The sequence below is a fragment of the Tachyglossus aculeatus genome, chromosome 14, assembly GCF_015852505.1.
Source record: "Tachyglossus aculeatus isolate mTacAcu1 chromosome 14, mTacAcu1.pri, whole genome shotgun sequence".
Lineage (NCBI taxonomy): Eukaryota > Metazoa > Chordata > Mammalia > Monotremata > Tachyglossidae > Tachyglossus > Tachyglossus aculeatus.
Window position 1 is genome coordinate 45814570 of NC_052079.1, and position 23556 is coordinate 45838125.

General features: G+C 44.4%; 1 protein-coding gene across 1 annotated transcript; it reads left to right on the forward strand.

The window, feature by feature from the left end:
- Nucleotides 1-4965: 4965 nt before the first annotated feature.
- On the forward strand, nt 4966-23036 carry PWP1 (PWP1 homolog, endonuclein). Its single transcript, XM_038756367.1, has 15 exons — nt 4966-5050; nt 9211-9269; nt 9362-9552; nt 9922-10007; nt 10156-10252; nt 11083-11193; nt 12887-13017; nt 15032-15105; nt 16679-16775; nt 17212-17273; nt 17721-17832; nt 19715-19805; nt 20131-20252; nt 21818-21923; nt 22878-23036. Exons 1-15 carry the CDS (start codon nt 4979-4981, stop codon nt 23000-23002), a joined length of 1536 nt encoding a protein of 511 aa, XP_038612295.1. The 5' UTR covers nt 4966-4978; the 3' UTR covers nt 23003-23036.
- The last annotated feature ends 520 nt before the right edge of the window (nt 23037-23556 follow it).

Genomic DNA, 23556 nt, shown 5'->3' on the forward strand with positions numbered 1-23556 from the left:
AGAAGTTTAGAAAACAACTTCTTTTTCAAAAAATAGGTGAAAAGCATTCCACAGAGGGATGAGGTATTGCACCTATAGTACCCTCCCCCAACAGCTTTTAAAACCTCTTAGAATTTAAGAATTCTAAGAATTGTTTAAGAATACAATTGCTGCTACAGGTTTGCCGTGGGAGGTAAGCAGGCCTCATTAAAAAAGATATAAGTGATTTAAGAGGAAAATCTACCTCTGCCTGCAGATGACAGGTAAAAAGTAGTTAAATGGACAAATTGAAACTCAATATCAAACTCAATCTTGACTATTTCTTTGCACACACACCCCCCCCCCCCCCCCCCCCAAACCAATCATTATGTCAAGCAGAAAGCACAAAGTAATTCCAGGGAATCCTAATTTAAAAGTTTTCCCCTTAGCTCTTAGAGTTTATAAATGTGTATTAATGAAGTCAACTCCAGCTCCTTGCAGTCTGATGGATTCTTTCCTGGAAAGTCTTGAAGTCACGTGCACCTGAAAGATAAGCTGTCCCCTGTTTCAGGTCTCTGGATAGCTTTTTACGAAGGGGAGGAAATATCTTTGTGAGACTACACCAGAGAATACTAAGCTGCACCTTGATAGCAATAGGAGAACTCTTTTTGCACGTAATATGTAAATCTAAAAACTGAGGGTGTAGGTTTTTCATGGGTGTACAGGATTGTGTATATAAACAGTACTTGGCTAGATCGTGGTGTCCGCACCACCGTCTAGGGGTATGTTTACAGTAGCATTTCAGTAGTCCCACGTTTTCATAGTACTGCTGAAATTGCTTTAATTTGGGGTGTAAAAGCAATGAGGACCGTAAAGCGGTCTTGCTCGGTGGTAACAGGAACACAACTACACAACAACTTCTAAGCGCTTAGTACAGTGCTGTGCACACAGTAAGCGCTCAACAAATACGATTGAGTGAATGAATGAACTACAATCTTGATATGGCATAGGAGGTCCGATTCCCCAAGGCCTGGGTTTCTCCAGGGACAGTGACCTAGTTTATTCTCCAGTCGCTAAGCCCCTCTCTGGTGCTAGGATACATTAGGTCTTGAAGAGATATAGTTATTTTTCAGGACAAGAGACCAGTTGAATGTGTCATTTGTTACCGCAAAGTCATAAATGGAGTATTGGCATTTTTTTTTTCTGAATTGGGGAGAGAGGAAGATGGTGGGGGGGAAGAGTTTACATGCTTTACTGGCAGTAGCAATGTCTTCCTCTACTGCTGAGTGACACAGGAGCAATGGGGTGAGTGTGGGCTTCGGTGTGGGCCCAATTTGGTAGGGTATCAGACTGGATGCCCTTATTTGCTTGGGGTTCATTCTGACGGGAGAGATGCACCTCCCTCAATGAATCAATCAGTGGTGTTTATTGAGCACTTAAGACGTGCAGAGCGCTGGTCTGAACACCTGGGAGAGAGCCATACAACATTCATTCATTTAGTCATAGTTATTAAGCGCTTACTGTGTGGTACTTGGGAAAATACAGTACAACAATAAACAGTGACATTCCCTGCCCACGATGAGCTCACAGTCTAGAGGCGGGGGAGGAAGACATCAAGGCAAATTTTAAAAAATGACAGATATATACGTAAGTACTGTGGGGCTGGGACAATAAAATTAGTAGTTATGTTCCCTGCCCATAATGACCTTACGGTCTAGAACCACTCAGCTGTAGACTGTCCTCTGGGTGTGAGGACCCTTCTGGGGAGTTACTTGGACACAGTAGACTAGACTGTAAGCTCCCTGTGGGCAAGAATCGTGTCTGTTATATTGTACTCTCTCAAGCATTTACTATAGTGTTCTCACAAGTAAGAGCTCAATAAATATGATTGATACAGGGACGTACTTCAGCTTAGAGACTGAGGAAAATGGGCTGGAAGAAAGAGAAAGATGTAATTATTATCTGCAGTGAGGTTCCAGTCATTGGTAGACTTAATATTGACTTTTAGTTGACTGGTAGTCCACCCTAAGGCCAAGAAACCACCGCCACAGGGGTCTGCAAGGAAGAAAACTCAAGGAATAAAAAGGCAGGCACCAGGAGGATAGGAAAACTCAAGCCCTTTGGCCCCGTTGCATTGACCACAAGGCCCAGATGTCACAGTGGGAAACCCACGCACTGATGCAAAGGAAAGGGATTAATAAGAGGGGTGGGGGGAAGTGTGTCTATTTTGTATCCTGTTGTTTCTGTATCAAATCAGTAATACGTAAACAAGTGCTCGTTCCTGTTCTGTTCCTGCTCGGAAATACTTTGCATGAGTTTTGGCATTTAATTCCTAAAGGAGGGAAAAAATGATATATATGTCGTAGCCTGCGGAATATTCTCGTTGGTTAGCCACGTTTTGTGCAAATCGTATATTCTTGTTGTGAGCGATATTGGAATATGAACTTTTATTAGTTGTTGGCATTAAAATGTTTTTATGGATAATTTGTCCGATCGTTTTTGGCTGCTCCGGGGAAACTGGAAATTTTCAGGTGAGGGTAATACAGGGTCTGCCTGTGTTGTTAGAAGGGCTGGTGGGTAAGAGAAACCCTATTGGTGTGCTCTAAGGGCTTCGTGAGTTTATTCATTCATTCAATCATATTTATTGAGCACTTACTGTGTGCAGAGCATTATTGGAAAGGGAAGCTAGAAGAAGGGTCTATTGTTGATTGGAAGGCTCTCTGAATAATAATAATAATTGTATTTATTCAGCACTTACTAAGTTCCAGGCACTCTTCTAAAGTCCCGGGGTGGATACAAGGAAATCAGGTTGGTTCCCGCATGGGGCTCACAGTCTTAATCCCCATTTTACAGATGAGGAAACTGAGGCACAGAGTAGTGAAGTGACTTGCCTAAAGCCACACGGCAGACAAGGGTGGAGCAGGGATTAGAACCCAGGACCTTTCGACACCCAAACTGGTGCTGTATTCACTAGGCCATGCTGCTTCCCTAACTTCCTCAACCTCATCACCATTCATTCATTCATTCATTCAATCGTATTTATTGAGCGCTTACTATGTGCAGAGCACTGTACTAAGCGCTTGGGAAGTACAAGCTGGCAACATATAGAGACGGTCCCTAACAAATAAAGAAAACAAAACAAGACATATTAACAAAATAAAATAAATAGAGTAATAAATACGTACAAACATCTATACATATATACAGGTGCTGTGGGGAGGGGAAGGAGGTAAGCGCTCAATAAATATGATTGAATGAATGAATGGGCTCAGTCTAGAAGGGGGAGACAGAACAAAATAAAACATTAACAAAATAAAATAAATATAATAAATATGCACAGAGTAATAAATTCATACAAACATATAAATATATACAGGTACTGTGGGGAGGGGAAGGAGGTAATCAATCAATCAATCATATTTATTGAGCGCTTACTGTGCGCAGAGCACTGTACTAAGCACTTGGGAAGTCCAAGTTGGCAACATATAGAGACGGTCCCTACCCAACAGCGGGCTCACAGTCTAGAAGGGGAGACAGACAACAAAACAAAACATATTAACAAAATAAAATAAATATAATAAATATGCACAAATAAAATAGAGTAATAAATTCATACAAACATATAAACATATACAGGTGCTGTGGGGAGGGGAAGGAGGTAATCAATCAGTCGTATTTATTGAGCAATTACTGTGTGCAGAGCACTGTACTAAGCGCTTGGGAAGTCCAAGTTGGCAACATATAGAGACGGTCCCTACCCAACAGTGGGCTCACATTCATTCATTCATTCATTCATTCGTATTTATTGAGCGCTGACTGTGTGCAGAGCACTGGACTAAGCACTTGGGAAGGCCAAGTTGGCAACATATAGAGATGGTCCCTACCCAAGAGGGGGCTCACATTCATTCATTCATTCAATCGTATTTATTGAGCGCTTACTGTGTGCAGAGCACTGGACTAAGCGCTTGGGAAGTCCAAGTTGGCAACATAGAGAGACAGTCCCTACCCAACAGCGGGCTCACATTCATTCATTCATTCATTTGTATTTATTGAGCGCTTACTGTGTGCAGAGCACTGTACTAAGCACTTGGGAAGTCCAAGTTGGCAACATCTGGGGATGGTCCCTACCCAACAGTGGACTCACAGTCTAGAAGGGGGAGACAGGGAACAAAACAAAACACATAAACAAGATAAAATAAATAGAATAGATATGTACAAGTAAAATAAATAAGCGTAAGGTGGGGGGGATGGGGAGGGGGAGAGGAAGGAGGGTAGTGCTTAGTCCAGTGCTCTGCACACGGTAAGTGCTCAATCAATAGGGACCGTCTCTCTATGTTGCCAACTTGTACTTCCCAAGTGCTTAGTACAGTGCTCTGCACACAGTAAGCGCTCAGTAAATACGATTGATTGATTGCATGCAGTAAGCGCTCAATCAATACGACTGAATGAGAGAAGCAGCGTGGCTCAGTGGAAAGAGCCTGGGCTTTGGAGTCAGAGGTCATGGGTTCGAATCCCGGCTCCACCACAAGTCTGCTGTGTGACCTTGGGCAAGTCACTTCACTTCTCTGAGCCTCAGTTCCCTCATCTGTAAAAACGGGGATGAAGACTGTGAGCCCCACGTGGGACAACTTAGTACAGTGCTCTGCACAGAGTAAGCGCTCAATAAATATGATTGATTGACTGACAACTTGATCACCTTGTATCCCCCCCAGCGCTTAGAACAGTGCTTTGCACATAGTAAGCGCTATACCAAATGCCATCCTCATTTATGGATTGAGTGAATGCCAAGGGGCAGAGGCGGGATTAGAACCCAGGACCTCAGAGTCCCCAGCCCGGGCTGTGAGGGCGGCCGGGGTCAAAGGTCAGGGGGCGGGGGCCTCCTCAGCCGCGGCTTCCGGGCTCCGCCCGCAACGGCGCGCGCGAGTGACGTCACGCCGTCGCTCCAATCGGGGCCCGCCACGTCATCAGGGGCGCGCCGCAGGGGGGTCCTTAGGGCGCGAGGCGCTCGGCGCGTGGCGGCATGGAGCGCAGCCGGCAGGTGACGTGCGTCAGTTGGGTCCGCCGCGGCGTTGCCAAGGAGACGCCGGACAAGGTCAGGCCGCGCCGCCCCCGCTCCCCTCAGCCCCTCAGCCCGTCGTTCAGTTTGTCCAGAAACGCTGTGGGCGTATCACTCCCCTCCTCAGAAATCTCCAGTGGCTACCGATCAATCTGCGCATCATCAATCAATCAATCAATCAATCAGTCGTATTTATTGAGCGCTTACTATGTGCAGAGCACTGTACTAAGCGCTTGGGAAGTCCAAGTTGGCATCACATAGAGACAGTCCCTACCCAACAGTGGGCTCACAGTCTAAAAGGGGGAGACGGAGAACAGAACCAAACATCAAACATCATCATCATCAATCGTATTTATTGAGCGCTCACTATGTGCAGAGCACTGGACTAAGCGCTTGGGAAGTACAAATTGGCAACATACAGAGACAGTCCCTGCCCAACAGTGGGCTCACAGTCTAAAAGGGGGAGACAGAGAACAAAACCAGACATACTAACAAAATAAAATAAATAGAATAGATATGGACAAGTAAAATAAATAGAGTAAAAAATATGTACAAACATATATCCATATAGACAGGTGCTGTGGGGAAGGGAAGGAGGTAAGATGGGGGGGATGGAGGGGGGGACGAGGGGGAGAGGAAGGAAGGGGCTCAGTCTGGGAAGGCCTCCTGGAGGAGGTGAGCTCTCAGCAGGGCCTTGAAGGGAGGAAGAGAGCGAGCCTGGCGGATGGGCAGAGGGATTGGGGGCATTCCAGGCCCGGGGGCCCTCTCCATCCCCCCCCATCTTACCTCCTTCCCTTCCCCACAGCACCTGTCTATATGTAGATATGTTTGTATATATTTATTACTCTATTTATTTATTTTACTTGTACATATCTGTTCTATTTATTTTATTTTGTTAGTATGTTTGGTTTTGTTCTCTGTCTCCCCCTTTTAGACTGTGAGCCCACTGTTGGGCAGGGACCGTCTCTATATGTTGCCGACTTGGACTTCCCAAGCGCTTAGTCCAGTGCTCTGCACACAGTAAGCACTCAATAAATACGATTGATGATGGCGTTGGGTAGGGACCGTCTCTAGATGTTGCCAACTTGGACTTCCCAAGCGCTTAGTCCAGTGCTCTGCACACAGTAAGTGCTCAATAAATACGATTGATTGACTTTATTCTATTGATTTTATGTTGTTAATATGTTTTGTTTTGTTGTCTGTCTTCCCCCTCTAGACTGTGAGCCCACTGTTGGGTAGGGACCGTCTCCAGATGTTGCCAACTTGTCCTTCCCAAGCGCTTAGTCCAGTGCTCTGCACACAGTAAGCGCTCAATAAATACGATTGATTGACTTTATTCTATTGATTTTATGTTGTTAATATGGTTTGTTTTGTTGTCTGTCTTCCCCCTCTAGACAGTGAGCCCACTGTTGGGTAGGGACCGTCTCCAGAGGTTGCCAACTTGTCCTTCCCAAGCGCTTAGTCCAGTGCTCTGCACACAGTAAGCACTCAATAAATACGATTGGTTGATTGACTTTATTTATTTATTCTATTGATTTTATGTTGTTAATATGTTTGGTTTTGTTCTCTGTCTCCCCCTCTAGACTGTGAGCCCACAGTTGGGTAGGGACCGTCTCCAGAGGTTGCCAACTTGTCCTTCCCAAGCGCTTAGTCCAGTGCTCTGCACACAGTAAGCGCTCAGTAAATACAATTGGTTGATTGACTTTATTCTATTGATTTTATGTTGTTAATATGTTTGGTTTTGTTCTCCGACTCCCCCTTCTAGACTGTGAGCCCGCTGTTGGGTAGGGACTGTCTCTATATGTTGCCAACTTGTCCTTCCCAAGCGCTTAGTCCAGTGCTCTGCACACAGTAAGCGCTCAATAAATACAATTGGTTGATTGACTTTATTTATTCTATTGATTTTATGTTGTTAATATGTTTGGTTTTGTTCTCCGTCTCCCCCTTCTAGACTGTGAGCCCGCTGTTGGGTAGGGACTGTCTCTATATGTTGCCAACTTGTCCTTCCCAAGCGCTTAGTCCAGTGCTCTGCACACAGTAAGCGCTCAATAAATACAATTGGTTGATTGACTTTATTTATTCTATTGATTTTATGTTGTTAATATGTTTGGTTTTGTTCTCCGTCTCCCCCTTCTAGACTGTGAGCCCGCTGTTGGGTAGGGACCGTCTCCATATGTTGCCAACTTGTACTTCCCAAGCGCTTAGTCCAGTGCTCTGCACACAGTAAGCGCTCAATAAATACAATTGGTTGATTGACTTTATTTATTCTATTGATTTTATGTTGTTAGTATGTTTGGTTTTGTTCTCCGTCTCCCCCTTCTAGACTGTGAGCCCGCTGTTGGGTAGGGACCGTCTCCATATGTTGCCAGCTTGTCCTTCCCAAGCGCCTAGTACAGTGCTGTGCACACAGTAAGCACTCAACAAATACAATTGATTGGCTTCCGGAGCGCCGACTGTGTGCTGAGCACCGCGCTGATAATAATGATGCCATTGATTAAACGCTTACTATGTGCCAAGTACTGTTCTAAGTGCTGGGGAGTTACAAGGTGATGAGGTTGTCCCTCAGGGGGCTCACAGTCTTCATCCCCATTTGACAGATGAGGGAACTGAGGCCCAGAGATTAATAATGATAGCATTTATTAATTTGACTTGTACATATGCATTCTATTTATTTTATTTTGTTAATACGTTTTGTTTTGTTGTCGGCCTCCCCCTTCTAGACTGTGAGCCTGCTGTTGGGTAGGGACCATCTCTAGATGTTGCCAACTTGTCCTTCCCAAGAGTTTAGTACAGTGCTCTGCACACAGTAAGCGCTCAATAAATACGATTGATTGACTTCCGGAGCGCCAACTGTGTGTTGAGCACCGCGCTAATAATAATGATGCCATTGATTAAGCGCTTACTATGTGCCAAGCACTGTTCTAAGCACTGGGGAGGTTACAAGGTGATGAGGTTGTCCCTCAGGGGGCTCACAGTCTTCATCCCCATTTGACAGATGAGGGAACTGAGGTCCAGAGAATAAATAATATTAATAATGGCATTTGTTAAGCGCTTACTATGTGCAAAGCACTGTTCTAAGCGCTGGGGAGGTTACAAGGTGTTCAGGTTGTCCCATGGGGGGCTCCCAGTCTTCATCCCTATTTTACAGATGAGGTCACTGAGGCACAGAAGTGAAGTGACTTGCCCAAAGTCACAGAGCCGACAATTGGCAGAGCCGGAATTAGAACCCACAACCTCTGACTCCCAAGTCTGGGCTCTTCTCATCCCGGCTCCGCCACCTGTCTGCTATGTGACCTTGGGCAAGTCACTTCACTTCTCTGTGCCTCAGTGACCTTATCTGTGAAATGGGGATGAAGACTGTGAGCCCCACGTGGGACAACCTCATTGCCTTGATTCTCCCCCAGCGCTTAGAACACTGCTTGGCACGTAGTAAGCTCTAAATAAATGCCATTATTATTAAAAGGCAATGAAGTTGTCCCACGCGGGGCTCTCAGTCTTAATCCCCATTTTCCTGATGAGGGACCCGAGGCACAGAGAAGTGAAGTGACTTGCTCGAGGTCCCACAGCAGAGAGTGGCGGGGCTGGGATTTGAACCCAGCCCCTTCAGACGCCCAGGCTCGTGCTCTGTCGACCAAGTCACGCAGCAATAATAATAATAATAATAATAATAATGATGGCATTTATTAAGCACTTACTACATGCTCAATTCGGCCTTTATCCTCCCCGGCCCCTGGGCTGCCTTTGACCCCCTTCTCCCCACTTATGCGATTCTTTCCCTGTTCTCATCCTACGTCTCCCACCACCTCTCAGTTTCTCTCGCTGACTCGTCTTCCATCTCTCAATAATAATAATAATAACGGTATTTGTTAGCGGTTGCTATGTGTAAAGCACCGTTCTCCACTCTGGGAGGATACAAGGCGATCAGATTATCCCACGTGGGGCTCACAGTCTTAATCCCCATTTTCCAGATGAGGCCACTGAGGCACAAAGAAGTGAAGTGACTTGCCCAAAGTCACACAGCCGGGATTAGAACCCAGGACCTCTGACTCCCAAGCCCCGGGCTCTTTCCACTGAGCCACGCTGCTTCTCATCCCTTCACCATCTCACGGTCTATTCGTTCTCTCTGAATTAGAGCTTCCTGAAAGCATCGCGTCCATCTGCTTCCCTAACCGTGGAAATATTCGATTTCTTCATAGGTAGAGCTAAGTAAAGAAGAATTAAAGCGTCTCATTGCAGAAGCAAGGGAGAAGATTCAGTAAGTTCTCAAGTTTTCACTGGCAGGAATGTGATCGGCAGAATTTGAAGCAGTTCTTTTCACCATCGGCGGCGAACTTTTCTTTTATGCAGAGGAGATGTCGGCGGTAGCGATGAAGAAGAGGTGGGTGATGGAGCAGAGGACGGAATGGATGGGGCGCCCGTTCGGGATCAGACAGCCGAACCGTGTCCGGAAGATGGGGACCCGGAGCGAGACAAGAAGCTGGATGATGATGAACTCGCCGAATATGAATTGGATAAATACGACGAAGAGGACGACCCTGGTAATATGAATGTTTCCTCTAACGTATCAACTCCAATAATTGAGATCATCCTGAGAAATCCTTGGGACCCCCCCCCGTCTGGTTTTCATGGCTTAGTTATTTTTTCCCGGCACCCAATGGGTAACTGACCTGTATCTTGCGTTTCATCTCCTTAGACAAAGGTAGTCAAAGTGCATTTTTGTAAAGCAGAAGGTATAGCGGAGTCACACAGAATGCCTTGCATCTTAGTAAATAGAAAGGGGAAGAAAGTTTCGGCCCATCTTCTAAACACTATGAATTTCCCCTAAATGCATTGTAAAATATCTCTACCAACCTCTGTAGAAATGACTAAAGTGTTTATGCTGTTGTTTTATTAAATTCTCGTTCTAGATGCAGTGACTCTTGGAGAATCTCTCTTGGGTCTTACTGTCTATGGAAGTAATGAACACGATCCTTACGTTACTATTAAAGATACCGTAAGTATTGAAATGTTTCTACCTTGGAATGTCTAGGCATTTTGTACATTATAGTGGTATTTATTAAACCCTTCTACGGGTCAAACACTGTTCTAAGCACTGTTTTTCTTGGTAAAATTCCTTTTCGTTTTCCTGTTCCTCACATTAGGAGCAATACGAAAATGAAGACTTTTTGATAAAACCCAGTGACAATCTCATAGTTTGTGGGAGGGCCGAACAGGACCAGTGCAATTTAGAAATTCACGGTAAGCAAACCTTTTTAGCAAATCCAGGAATGCTATGGCAACTGGCAGGAATTTTTAAAGTAAATCTTATAACTTCAATTCAATATATCAGTACATGCCATAAAGAATAAATAGTCCTCAGATTCTTATGATGAATTATGTTTTTAAAAAGGTCAATGTTCAGTTACTGTGTTGTAAAAGAAATCACAATTTCTTTATATTGAGTAGCGTTCCTGTCAGAGTCTTTATGATTGATTTGGGTAGAAGGAATGTCTTTACACTCTCATTCTGCCTTCCCCGGGGACGTGCTGAGTATATTAGCTCCCAATTGATCTGGAAGGGATCCATAGTTTTACACTGAAGACCATGTGATCCTCTTTTACTGCGGTCAGATAATATTTTTTCACTTTGAAGGAACAAGTACTTCATTGCAGTATCCTCCCGAGCACTTAGTACAGTTCTCTGCACACAGTAGGTACTCAGTAAATGCTGTTGATTGCCTTGTGCAACTGCAGTGCAGACGTTGAAAATCTTGGGCCTGCCTTTCCTCCTCCTTTTACTCCCCCGTTTGCTAAGAACTTGCTCAGTTTTTTGCTCAATGTATCTGTGGGCCTGCCCCTCTCCAGAGCAGCCCTTAATGGTCACTTCCTTCTGTCTTTTCCTTTTCCCCCACTCACCTGTGCACTCATCAGAAAATATTGAAAATTGAAAGTGCAAGCCCCAAGCGTTTTGGACTTCTGAGGCTGTAGATTATTATATCCCCGAATGCTGATCAGAGAGGTTCGATTTCTCTGTATTTACCTTTCAGGTATTTTATGTTGGAATAATTCTTTTTTTGAATTCTCTTTCAGTTTATAATCGAGAAGAAGATTCTTTTTATGTGCATCATGATATTCTCCTGTCTGCATATCCGCTTAGTGTGGAGTGGCTGAACTTTGATCCCAGCCCAGATGAGACCACTGGTAATGGGAAACGTACACTGTTTGAAAGAGTGGACTTAGGTTACCCAGGGTAGAAAAATTTTAAACAGCTCTGTCACTTCCCTAAACCTTCAAGCCATGTGTCCTCTTTGAGTGTTTTGAAAAATACTACTGTTATTGTTCAGGTTACCTTTACTCACTAAGGTTTATATCTTGGAGTGGCCATCTACTGCAAAAAGTCAACTATCTGAATGTGAATTTTCTGAACCAAGGTTATTTTGTGTCATATGAAGCAAACCGGTTGTCTGTCTGTGCCATCTCTTTAGTTTGGTTATCCACCCTGACATACTTATTTGGCCCCACTTAATCCAGTGATCTTGCCTGTTTAGTCTTTGCAATAGCTTCTTAAAATATGCCTTTTGCTTGGTTGGGAAAATCTCTTCAAGTCAGCGAGAGAACTTAAAAAGCTTCCAAATGGTAATTTCTGTTTAGAAAATTGTTTTCACTAATTGGTTGTGTATGTTCCTTTGGGGAGTCAGTACCCTTCGTTAGGAGTTTTGAAGCACAGCTGAAAATTAGGGTAGAAGGAGGCTGTTATTATCAGCCGAGCAAAGGATTAGTGATGAGCAGTGATAATGGAGTCTTTTCGTCTGATCATAGAAACGGCTCTTCTCCAAAGATGAGCCCATACAAGATCTCCAGTCATAAAGTAATTCCCAGTTACTGCAAATGGGTCACAAGTGGACTGCGGGAGCCCTGAAGGACCTGCCCTACTGTTCTAGAAATTCCCAAGGGCTCCTTTCTTCCTTAACGTCTTGTGCGATTGGCAGAAGTAGGAGGAGAAACTGGCAGTTTCTTGGGTCTCCCTTGGAGATTAGTGGAGTTTCGCGGGGGACCCAGATGAAGACCTAGAGGCTGCAGCAGATGCACCTGCTTGTTTTGTGGCTCTGGGGTCTGGGGGAAATGGCATAGGACAGGGATTGATTGGGTCAGTGGCAGAGCAACCTCCTCCCCGCCGCTTCTCCTTTGGCCCCATAGATCTGGAGAGAGCTACAGGTCTACAGCTCCATGGGACCTCTAGGAGCTGCACAGCCCACCATGGCCCCGCCTGCTCTTGGGGAATGGGTCACCTCCAAGCCAGACCTGAATAATAATAATAATGATTGCATTTGTTAAGCACTTACTATGTGCAAAGCACTGTTCTATGTGCTGGGGAGGTAACAAGGTGATCAGGTTGTCCCACAGGGGGCTCACAGTCTTCATTCCCATTTTACAGATGAGGGAACGGAGGCACAGAGAAGTTAAATGACTTGCCCAAAGTCACCCAGCTGACAGTTGGTGGAGCCGGGATTTGAACCCGTGACCTCTGACTCCAAAGCCTGGGCTCTTTCCACTGAGCCACGCTGCTTCTCACCGTAGTTATTGAGTGCTCACTGTGCGCTCACCATTTTACCAAGGACTTGGTATTACACTATATAGTATACTAGACAACATTAACATCATCCTGTCGGTTGGGAATGGTTATTATTGAGGGAATGTAATACATTTTCCATTACGTTTCGTTGGGTGTGGAAAAAAAAACTCAGCTGCATTGGCCGGGAATCGAACCCGGGTCTCCCGCGTGGGAGGCAAGAATTCTACCACTGAACCACTGGGCAGTCTAAAAGAAGAAGCATCACCTGTGCTGTGTTCTTGCTTATGAAAGGTACTAGCGATCTTTACTCCCTTCTTGTAGGAAATTATGTTGCGGTGGGTAACATGACTCCTGTGATTGAAGTGTGGGACCTTGACGTAGTGGATTCTTTAGAACCGGTCTTCACCCTTGGGACCAAATCAGTGAAAAAGAAGAAAAAGAAAGGAAAGAAGGTACGTAATAGTAAATAGTTATCGGAACCTGACAAATAACAGAGGTTGAGGAAATAGGAACTAGTTCTGGAGAACTCGCGAGCTGGGGAGTTGTTATAAGTTCTAGCAGCCTAGACGTTCGACCATGCTCAGCGGGTCTTCATAGTCCATAGTAGCAGTTTTGTTTTCTCCAAAAGGAGAAGCAGCCCTTTCTAGGGTGGAATCCATCCTCCACACATCGCACCGTCCCAGACAACGTAAGAAACTTGCATCGCTCTGAACCTCAGCAAACCTGAGAAATATTTCGTCCGTGTGAAATTCAGTTCAACTAGAATTGCCTTCACTTACGTTAGGAGCATATTCAGATATATTTACCATGCATTTCAAAAGTGCGCTTGTAAATGAGAAGTTATTACTGTGGTGTCAAGAGGAAGAATCTCTAAATTTGGAGGAAAACATTTAAGGCATTTTAATGTGGACCAAAATATCAGGGCCTCCTTTATCATCATCATCATCAATCGTATTTATTGAGCGCTTACTATGTGCAGAGCACTGTACTAAGCGCTTGGGAAGTACAAATTGGCAACATATAGAGACAGTCCCTACCCAACAGTGGGCTCACAGTCTAAAAGGGGGAGACAGAGACCAAAACCAAACATACTAACAAAATAAAATAAATAGAATAGATATGTACAAGTAAAATAACTAAATAGAGTAATCTTTACTCTTAGTCTCCAGACTGTTACTGCAACCAAGTCAAGTTCCTAAAATTGCTCATCATTTTTTCATAATTCCTTGGTGTCCCTTCTTGAGTCCTCTGGCCCAACTTAAATCTGTTACCCTGATCTAGCCTAGTTTTTCTCTCATTTTTTAGAGGGTTTTTTTTAAGGATCAAGGCAGTCAATCAGTGGTGCTTATTGAGCGCTTGCTGTTTGCATAGCACTGTACTAAGTGCTTGAGAGAGTACAAAAGAGTTATTAGGCCACGATTCCTCAAGTTTACAGTGTATCCAGGGGGGCAGACACTAAAATAAATTACAGGTATGAAGAAGCGATGAACTGTAATGGTATGTACTTAAGTGCAATGTCTGTGTTGGTCTACAAGTGCTTAGGCGATGCTGAAATGTCAGTAGTAGGGGAGATAAATCAGGTCAGGCCTGTGATTTCACAAGGGTCTTGAAGATGGAGAAAACAGTGGTCTCCCAGAAGAGAATGGGTGGGAGCAAGAAGTCGGCAGTGAGAAGAGAGTAAGGCCTGGTGAATAGGTTGACTTGAGAAGAGCAAAACATGTATAATGGGGGTGTAAGATAAAGGGGGAGAAAACTAATTGAGCACCTTAAAGTTGATGGTGAGGAGCATTTACAAAACCCAAGGTTTCAAGTTGTGCATCCTGGTGGCATTGCCCTGTTTGTTCTCAAGATGAAAAAATGAAGAGGGTTTTTTGTTGCTTTCTTTTTTTTAAAAGAGTAATAATAATAACAATGGCATTAATTGCTTACTATGTGAAAGCACTGTTCTAAGCGCTGGGGAGGTTACAAGGTGATGAGGTTGCCCCACATGGGGCTCACAGTCTTAATCCCCATTTTCCAGTTGAGGTAACTGAGGTCCAGAGAAGTTAAGGGACTTGCCCAAAGTCACACAGCTGACAAGTGGCGGAGCCGGGATTTGAACCCATGACTTCTGACTCCAAAGCCCGGGCTCTTTCCCCTGAGCCACACTGCTTCTAGCTGCTAGTAGCCGTAAGGGGTTTCACCTAGACTCTGTCAAATTCTTTGAGACAATATTAAGACCAGGCTTGAATTTTTCTAGAAGCAATTCAGTTTTCACCCGTCTACACGTTTTGTTTTGTTGTCTGTCTCCCCCTTCTAGATTGTGATCCCGTTGTTGGGTAGGGACCATCTCTATATGTTGCCAACTTGTACTTCCCAAGCGCTTAGTACAGTGCTCTGCACACAGTAAGCGCTCAATAAATACGATTGAATGAATGAATGAGTGAATTTTGGCAACTTCTGATTTTAATCCGACACTGTTTACAGAGCGCCGCAGCAGAAGCGACCCCAGAGGGACATACCGATGCAGTTCTCGATCTTTCGTGGAATAAGCTTATCAGGTAAAGTAGAGCATTTGAACTGCAGTTAGCAGTTATTACTTCAGTCTCCATATCATCCTGGGAGTGTTAATGATAATTATCATGGTACTGAAGTGCTTACTTCATGCCAAGCAATGTTCTAAGATACAAGTTAATCAGATTGGACACAGTCCCCATCCCACTGGGGCTCACAGTCTAAGTAGAAGGGAGTAGGACTTAAACCCCATTTTATAGCTGAGGTAACTGAGGCACAGAGAAGTTAAGTGACTTTCCCAAGGTCACACAGTAGACACTTGACAGAACCGGGACTAGAACACAGGGCCTCTAACCCCCAGGCCTGTAGTCTTTCCGCCAGGCCTCGCTGCTTCTCATATAATCATCATGTGATACCTAGTTTTCACGGTACTGCCCAAGAAGTGGATATTTTCTCCTCTGTTAAAAGGGGATCGAGTGGGGCGTTATTAAATGCGTAAGTGTACAAGATACAGTGATACTTTCTTTTGTGACACGACTTTTATCTAAGTGCACCAAAAGGGCCTTTCTGACCTCTGGCAGAGAATGGGAAAGAGGGCGTCTTATCAGAAAGGGTCTAAATAGCAGCTGCTAAATCACCTTCTCTCCTTTTCTTTTGGAGTCTGGAATCTCACTGCTCACAGCAGCTTCAATTTCCCTTCCAGACTTCATTCATTCATTCAAAAAACTCTCAAGTTTTTTAATGATCTGGCATATAGAGGATATGTCTAGTGCCTGCTGTGTGACCTTGAGAAAGTCGGTTTACCTCTCTGCCTCAGTTTCCTCAGTTGAAAAGTAAGAATTCAGTAGCTCTTCTCCCTCCTATTCAGACTGTAAATCCAGTGGATGACAGGAACTGTGTCTGGCTGGTTACCCCAGTAAGTGCTAAATAAGTATTCTTATTATTATTATTATTAACAATAATAATCAATCAATCATATTTATTGAGCACTTACTGTGTGCAGAGCACTGTACTAAGCGCTTGGGAAGTACAAGTTGGCAACATATAGAGACAGTCCCTACCCAACAGTGGGCTCACAGTCTGAAAGAAGTCTAAAATAATAAAGAGATTTAAAATGCCAATGGCCTAAAAACATTTGCTTCCAAAACTTGAGCTTTCCTGGTAATGGCTCAGCATTTTGTTCACAGAAAGAGTGAGGGTAGGGTCACTTTTAGTAATTTTGGCTCAAAGGAGAAATGTTTATCTGGCTTTGAACATACTTTTGAAAAGTAAGAGGCTAGGTTATGCAAAGGTGCTTGGTAAGTTATTTCTCTGAAGGAATATTTTCAGCCATAAATACAGGCATATTTGCCCTCAGTTGCTTTAGGAATGTCTTATTGCAGTATATAACTGGATTTTTTATGTTAAAATACTGGTATTAGTAATGGTTCAATTCTGTGGTATGTTCTTTTAAATGGATTTTTGTAATGTTTAGAATGGGGATTCAGAGTCCAATTCGCAGAGGGAATATATCCAAGTAAAATTGCTCGTGTTAATGTATTTCATTTATGAAGAATAGAAATATCACTTTTTTGGTTATCATTTTAAAGCTCACTCGTGGGCCGTTTCCCTTCTCCCCAGAAACGTGCTGGCAAGTGCGTCCGCAGACAACACTATCATTTTATGGGATATGTCTTTGGGTAAACCGGCAGCAAATCTGACATTACACACAGACAAGGTATTGTGATCTGGTGTCTCTTTGGATGTGGGGAAGTGGCCTGAAAATCTGGGGGAGATTTACACCGGTTTACATTGACAAGCACTTAGGACAGGGCTTTGCACACAATAAGCGCTCATTAAATACGGTTGAATTGAATGAATTTGGATCGCATCACCGAAACCTAAGCGTGTATCAGCTAAACCCCGATCATCATATCGATGAGAGGATCACAGTGCTTTGTTAGTGCTAGCCTGTGTTTTTCCATCTACGAGTGATTTGGGAGCTCGCTTTTCGCTGGAAATCTGACTTCATTGTGTAATAAAGATTCACTGTTTGCGAAAGATCGGGCATGATTTACATAACCCTCAGCTATAATACCAAGAAACCAAGTCTTCTAAATAGTGTCGAGACTACCACCAGGCTTCATTTCCCCCTCCCTGCCTTTTCCCTTTAGGTCCAGACCCTGCAGTTCCATCCGTTCGAGCCGCAGACGCTTCTTTCAGGATCATATGATAAGTAAGAAAGTTGTCACCATCGGTAGCATCTCTACCTCGATCTTCTTGGACCTTCACCAGAAATACCAGCTGGACAAAAATCTGGGCCAGCGGTTTATATTTACATACTTTGAAGGGATGGGTTTTCTTTCCTTTTGAACTCTCCTGGGGGTTTTTGGAGAAGGGAAATTCAGCCTTCTGTTTTCATGGGGTTTTCCACCATATTGTGTATTTTCAAACAAGAGATTGCGAGGTTTCAGTGAGTGGCGGCAGGGCATCTGTAGCAGAGGGTTATTGGCCCTGATCCCTAATCTTCCACGTTGCTGTGAGTTTGTCAGTTTTTACTCCAGAATCTGTGTCAAAAATCCTTTCAGTTTTATTGTGTTCCATCCAGATCATAATGAGTCTATAACTGGCAAGGGAATTAGCTGGTAGCTCTTAAAAATCACCTTTCATTGGTCGTTTCTAGGTCTGCTGCTTTGTACGATTGCAGAAGTCCCCGGGAAAGCCATCGGTTGTGGCGATTTAGCGGACAGATCGAGAGAGTGACTTGGAACCATTTTTCACCTTGCAATTTTTTGGTAAGGGCTTGGGCTTCGCCCCTTTCCCCCTCCTGGTCTGCAATTGCCAACAAGACGAGGTGTTTATACAGTGACCCACTCCGGAGGCGGGGTGAGGGGAAACTGAGGGAGAGCCAGAGCCAGTGAAGATGCTGGCCAGGGCATATACTGCAATAAGACACTCCTAAAGCAACTGAGTGCAAATATGCCTGTATTTATGGCTGAAAATATCCCTTCAGAGAAATAACTTACCAAGCACCTTTGCATAACCTAGCCTCTTACTTTTCAAAGGTGTGTTCAAAGCCAGATAAACATTTTTCCTTTGAGCCAAAATTACTGAAAGTGACCCTACCCTCACTACCCGTGACCACTGACTCCAAAGCCCGGGCTCTTTCCACTGAGCCTATTGCTTGCCACAAAGTGGCAGAAAGTGTCTCCCTAGTCAGAGGTCGGGGGTTCAAATCCCGGCTCCGCCAACTGTCAGCTGTGACTTTGGGCAAGTCACTTCGCTTCTCTGGGCCTCAGGTACCTCATCTGTAAAATGGGGATCGACTGTGAGCCCCCCATGGGACAACCTGATCACCTTGTAACCTCTCCAGCGCTTAGAACAGTGCTTGGCGTATAGTAAGCGCTTAATAAATGCCATCATTATTATCATTACGATGATCTTGGCACCATTCTCCACCCTTTTCCTTCGTTGAGTGGTCTCTGTCCCAAACCCCCACCCTTGCCACCTCAGTGGTGCTGCACCCTTGAATGTTTTGGGGGCTGCCTGCTGGTCCCCCTGCAGCTAGATGGGGGGGTGGGGGATGTTGGCAGCCGAAGCTGTATATATACCTGTATATATGTTTGTACATATTTATTACTCTATTTTATTTGTGCATATCTATTCTATTCATTTTATTTTGTTGGTATGTTTGGTTTTGTTGTCTGTCTCCCCCTTCTAGACTGTGAGCCCGCTGTTGGGTAGGGACTGTCTCTATATGTTGCCAGCTTGTACCTCCCAAGCGCTTAGTACAGTGCTCTGCACACAGTAAGCGCTCAATAAATGCGATTGATTGATTGATTGAAGCTGGGGTAGAGCTCCTGTATATATGTATATATGGTTGTACATATTTATTACTCTATTTATTTATTTATTTATTTATTTTACTTGTACATTTCTATCCTATTTTATTTTGTTGGTATGTTTGGTTCTGTTCTCTGTCTCCCCCTTTTAGACTGTGAGCCCACTGTTGGGTAGGGACTGTCTCTATGTGTTGCCAATTTGTACTTCCCAAGCCCTTAGTACAGTGCTCTGCACATAGTAAGCGCTCAATAAATACGATTGATTGATTGATTGATTGATTGGCTCTTCCGTGACCTCCCCAGCCTCACCACGTTCTCTGTGGGTCCCTTTAGGCCTCGTTCTTTGTAGTAGGAATAGTGTGTGCAGAGCACTGTACTAAGAGCCTGGAAAGAATACACAGGGTGGAATTAGACATGGTCCCTGTCCCTGGGGGTGCACACAATTCGGATGTCTGGGCATTTCCGTGTGTGTGTGCATGCATGCGTCTCTACACATGTGTATGTGCACGTGGGTGTCTGCAGGCCCCCCAACCCCCATCTGTGCCCGGTCTCCTCGGAGGGGAGTGTACTGGTGACCATGTCGATTTGCCAAAAACTGGGGGAAAATGCTGCTTGTTTGTCCAAATGATCCAATAGACTAGTCAGTTCCTCATAATTGAAAAAAATATAGAGAGCTTCTCTTTCGGTTGAAATAGGGAAATTTGTATTTCAAGGGGGTATCCAAGGAGGCAAGCGAATGAGCTAGCCGTTAGTTCTCTCTATAAGGCCCTGGAACTTGATAGAAGGATCGGCGATGACAGTTCTGACTGACAATTCCCTCTGCCCTGTTTTCCAGGCTAGCACAGAAGATGGCTTTATCTACAACATGGATGCTCGTGCGGATAAACCGGTTTTCACACTCAAGGCTCATGACGACGAAGTGTCCGGTGAGCCAAAGTGATTCTGTCGAATTTCCCTCCCTCTTCTATTCCTCCCCAGTTCCACCTTGATGACTTTATGCACTGTATTGAAAGTGCTTTAAGCGACTGACAGCTATCATTCTATTTATTCTGATGGTATTGACGCCCATCTACTTGTTTTGTTCTGTTGTCTGCCTCCCCCTTCTAGACTGTGAGCCCGTTGTTGGGTAGGGACCGTCCCTGTATGTGGACGATTTGTACTTCCCAAGCGCTTAATACAGTGCTCTGCACACAGTAAGCGCTCAATCTATACGATTGAATGAATGAAAGCAGATTTAATCTCATTTTCTAGGGCTCCACCTCAGCAGCCAAATCAAAGGATGCCTTGTGACCTCGTCCGCAGACAAGTACGTGAAGATTTGGGATATATTAGGAGACAAGCCGAGCCTGGTACATTCGAGAGATATGAAAATGGTACGTTTTATCTCCTGTTCGTGACTCGGGGACTCTCCTTTTGTCGTCTTCCAAAGCCCCATTCCGGGAAGGAAGATTGCTGACCTAACTGGTAGGGAGTGAAGTATTTGACTTTAGCATAGTTTGGGTGTCTTCAGAGGCACACATCAGATTTTAGCTTAAGCCAGCAAACGTGCCTTTCGAATTATGGAGAACCAGTTCATTTCCTTTTCCAGCCTCCTACCCAATAGGCAGGCACTGGAAACCAAGGAAGTAATAGTCGAGGAAGTGAAATTGTTGTTCTTAGATTTCAAAATTCCTAATGGGCCTTCTAAACATCCCAATTATACCCTCATTAAAGAGAGGGTTGATTATAAGTGATGACAAATGGCCTTACTGTCTCAACGCTTTCAAAACCGTACAAGAACTGATTAACTCTGAAGGCAAGTTAATCCTTGCCAAGTTGTGATTTCTAAAGCTTTCTCCTCCCATTCAGTGTGCATTTTGCACAGTTCTGCAGAGGGTGGATCGGGTGTCCCTTGACACAGCTTCTGCAGATAACACAGTAAACATGGATCCTTTATTAAAGAAAAAAGTTAGAGGAAAACCCTTTAAATAGGGAAGCTTCCTGTTTACTACTAATTCTAATAATAATAATAATACATGAGAGTTTTTGTGGGCCAGTAAAGGGTTGTACACTAACCAGAACTAGATCGTGGAACTACGGAATTAGAAAGGTCCTATAAAAATCCAATTGGCTCTGCTTTCAGGCTGCATCTACAACTTTCAGCCAACATCATCAGCCTTCATGGTGTCTTTCAATCTAATAAGCAGAAGAGGTTCAGGTGAAACTTGGGATGTCTGTGTCAGGCAAATAAATGGTGGTAACGAAGAAATGAGTTGTTCTCGAACATCCCGGGTGCCGACCCATACTGATGCTTCCTACGAGTTTGTCTTTTTAAACAGAATTGAAAGCGGTAATTTGAGGGGCTTGTTGAAATGGAAAGATATATAAAGGCAGGAGCGGGGAACGGAAGGATTTGGGAATGTTTAAAGCGAAGGGAGTTGGAGACAGACTGGGAAGCGCTGTATGTTTCTGGAAACGTTTGTTCTGTTTGGAAATATCAAACATCTGGCATTCCCAGACTGAGCCCTTTCCTTCCTCTCCCCCTCTCCATCCCCCCCGTCTTACCTCCTTCCCTTCCCCACAGTACCTGTATATATGTATATGTGTTTGTACATATTTCTCTATTTTACTTGTACCTATCTATTCTATTTATTTTATTTTGTTACTATGTTTGGTTTCGTTCTCTGTCTCCCCCTTCTAGACTGTGAGCCCACTGTTATGTAGGGACTGTCTCTATATGTTGCCAACTTGTACTTCCCAATCAATCAATCGTATTTATTGAGCGCTTACTGTGTGCAGAGCACTGCACTAAGCGCTTGGGAAGTACAAGTTGGCAACATAAAGAGACAGTCCCTACCCAACAGTGGGCTCACAAGCGCTTAGTACAGTGCTCTGCACACAGTAAGCGCTCAATAAATACGATTGATTGCTTGATTGATTCTGCTTTTATTTTCCTTAGGGTGTCCTCTTCTGTGCGGCTTGTTGCCCTGACTTGCCGTTTGTTTATGCCTTTGGAGGTCAGAGAGAAGGACTGCGGGTCTGGGATATAAGCACGGTCTCCGCAGGTAAAGCGTTCTCCAAACAAAACTCGGGATTCCGTCTGCCGCCGACATTTGCCAAGCTTACGGAAGGGGTGGCTGTAGTGTAGTGCCTCCAATGAAGGAGCTGTAACTTGCTTCAGCTTGTCCGGCCTAGAATTTGCCCAGGAAGAGAAAGCTATGATAATTGGTAAATCTTTTGAAAATGGCCCAGCTTGGCACCTTTCCACGTAGACTGTTAAAAGTGAGACTTAAGTTTTGATGTTTCCGGGCCAACTTTAGGGAACTGTTGGGCAGGGACCGTCTCTATAGGTTGCCAACTTGTACTTCCCAAGCGCTTAGTACAGTGCTCTGCACACAGTAAGCGCTCAATAAATACGATTGAATGAATGAATGAATGGATGGTTTCAGGCCAGGACAGAGGTGGACGGTATCTAAGTAGAACAGAGTTGGAGTGATTTTAATGAACTAGTTTGAATCTAGCTTCAGAGTAAAATGGTGTTTTGCTTGCCCATTTGAAATTACTGTTTGAAAATGTTTTTTTAGGGTATTAGTAAAGATTGCTTTTAACTCTCAAAGGATAGGCCTTCAAATGGAGGGGGCGAGGGCGGGATCCACAGCCCTAAAATTGGGCTCACGTTCCCACCCCTGAATATCTTAGAGAAGCAGCATGGCTCAGTGGAAAGAGCACGGGCTTTGGAGTCAGAGGTCATGGGTTCAAATCCCGGCTCCGACAATGGTCAGCTGCGTGACTTTGGGCAAGTCATTTAACTGCTCTGGGCCTCAGTTACCTCATCTGTAAAATGGGGATGAAGACTGGGAGCCCCCCGTGGGACAACCTGATCACCTTGTAACCTCCCCAGCGCTTAGAACAGTGCTTTGCACATAGTAAGTGCTTAATAAATGCCATCATTATTATTATGTTGTTATGCCTCTCTTGTTCTGACTAGATAGTTTCTTAATCTTGTATTTATTTTGCAGTGAATGAAGCTTTCGGAAGTCGAGAGAGACTGGTCGCCACCAATCCAACAAATTCCCCTGCTGGCAGTTCCCTTGCCAGCGGCAGCAGCAGCAGCAGGAACTCAGAAACAGCAATGGAATCCTAATAAATCTCTTCTTATGCCTTGCTTTTATTTTTTATTTATGTTTGAAACATGGGCGTTTGGAGATCCTGACTTTAATGCATGCTGAGTATTGTGAAAAGTCACTGCCTAGTGTAAAAGAGCACGAAACCGGGAGGCGGAGGATCTGGGTTCTAATCCCAGCTCCGCCACTTGTCTGTGCCTCAGTTACCTCATCTGGAAAATGGGGGTTAAAGAGGTGACACCCTTCCCCCCACCCCCTTCCCCATGGGACACAGTCCATGTCCCACCTGTCGTCTTTGAATCTGCCCCAGTGCTTTGTACAGTGCCTGGAAATTGATGCTGTGATCTCAGAAAATAACCCGCCTCCTATAGTTTTTAGTGCTCAGAGAAATTGCAGTATGTCCTATAAATTGTGCACAAAGCTAGGGACCAAAGCATCCAGAGAGAGGGAGAACTGCCTTGTAAAGTTACAGGCTGGATTAACCAGCATTTGCAATTAGGGGAAATCTGTTTAGAAGTCATTTGTCATAATGAATTCACCTGATTCTTGATCTAAACAGCAGGATAATGGATTC

Bases quoted from the DNA above. Each gene is read 5' to 3' on its own strand.
- PWP1 (XM_038756367.1), top strand. From the start codon at position 4,979: ATGGAGCGCAGCCGGCAGGTGACGTGCGTCAGTTGGGTCCGCCGCGGC. The intron at 19,806-20,130 runs GTGAGCCAAAGT...CTCATTTTCTAG, and splicing joins TCATGACGACGAAGTGTCCG to GGCTCCACCTCAGCAGCCAA. The intron at 20,253-21,817 runs GTACGTTTTATC...TATTTTCCTTAG, and splicing joins ATTCGAGAGATATGAAAATG to GGTGTCCTCTTCTGTGCGGC.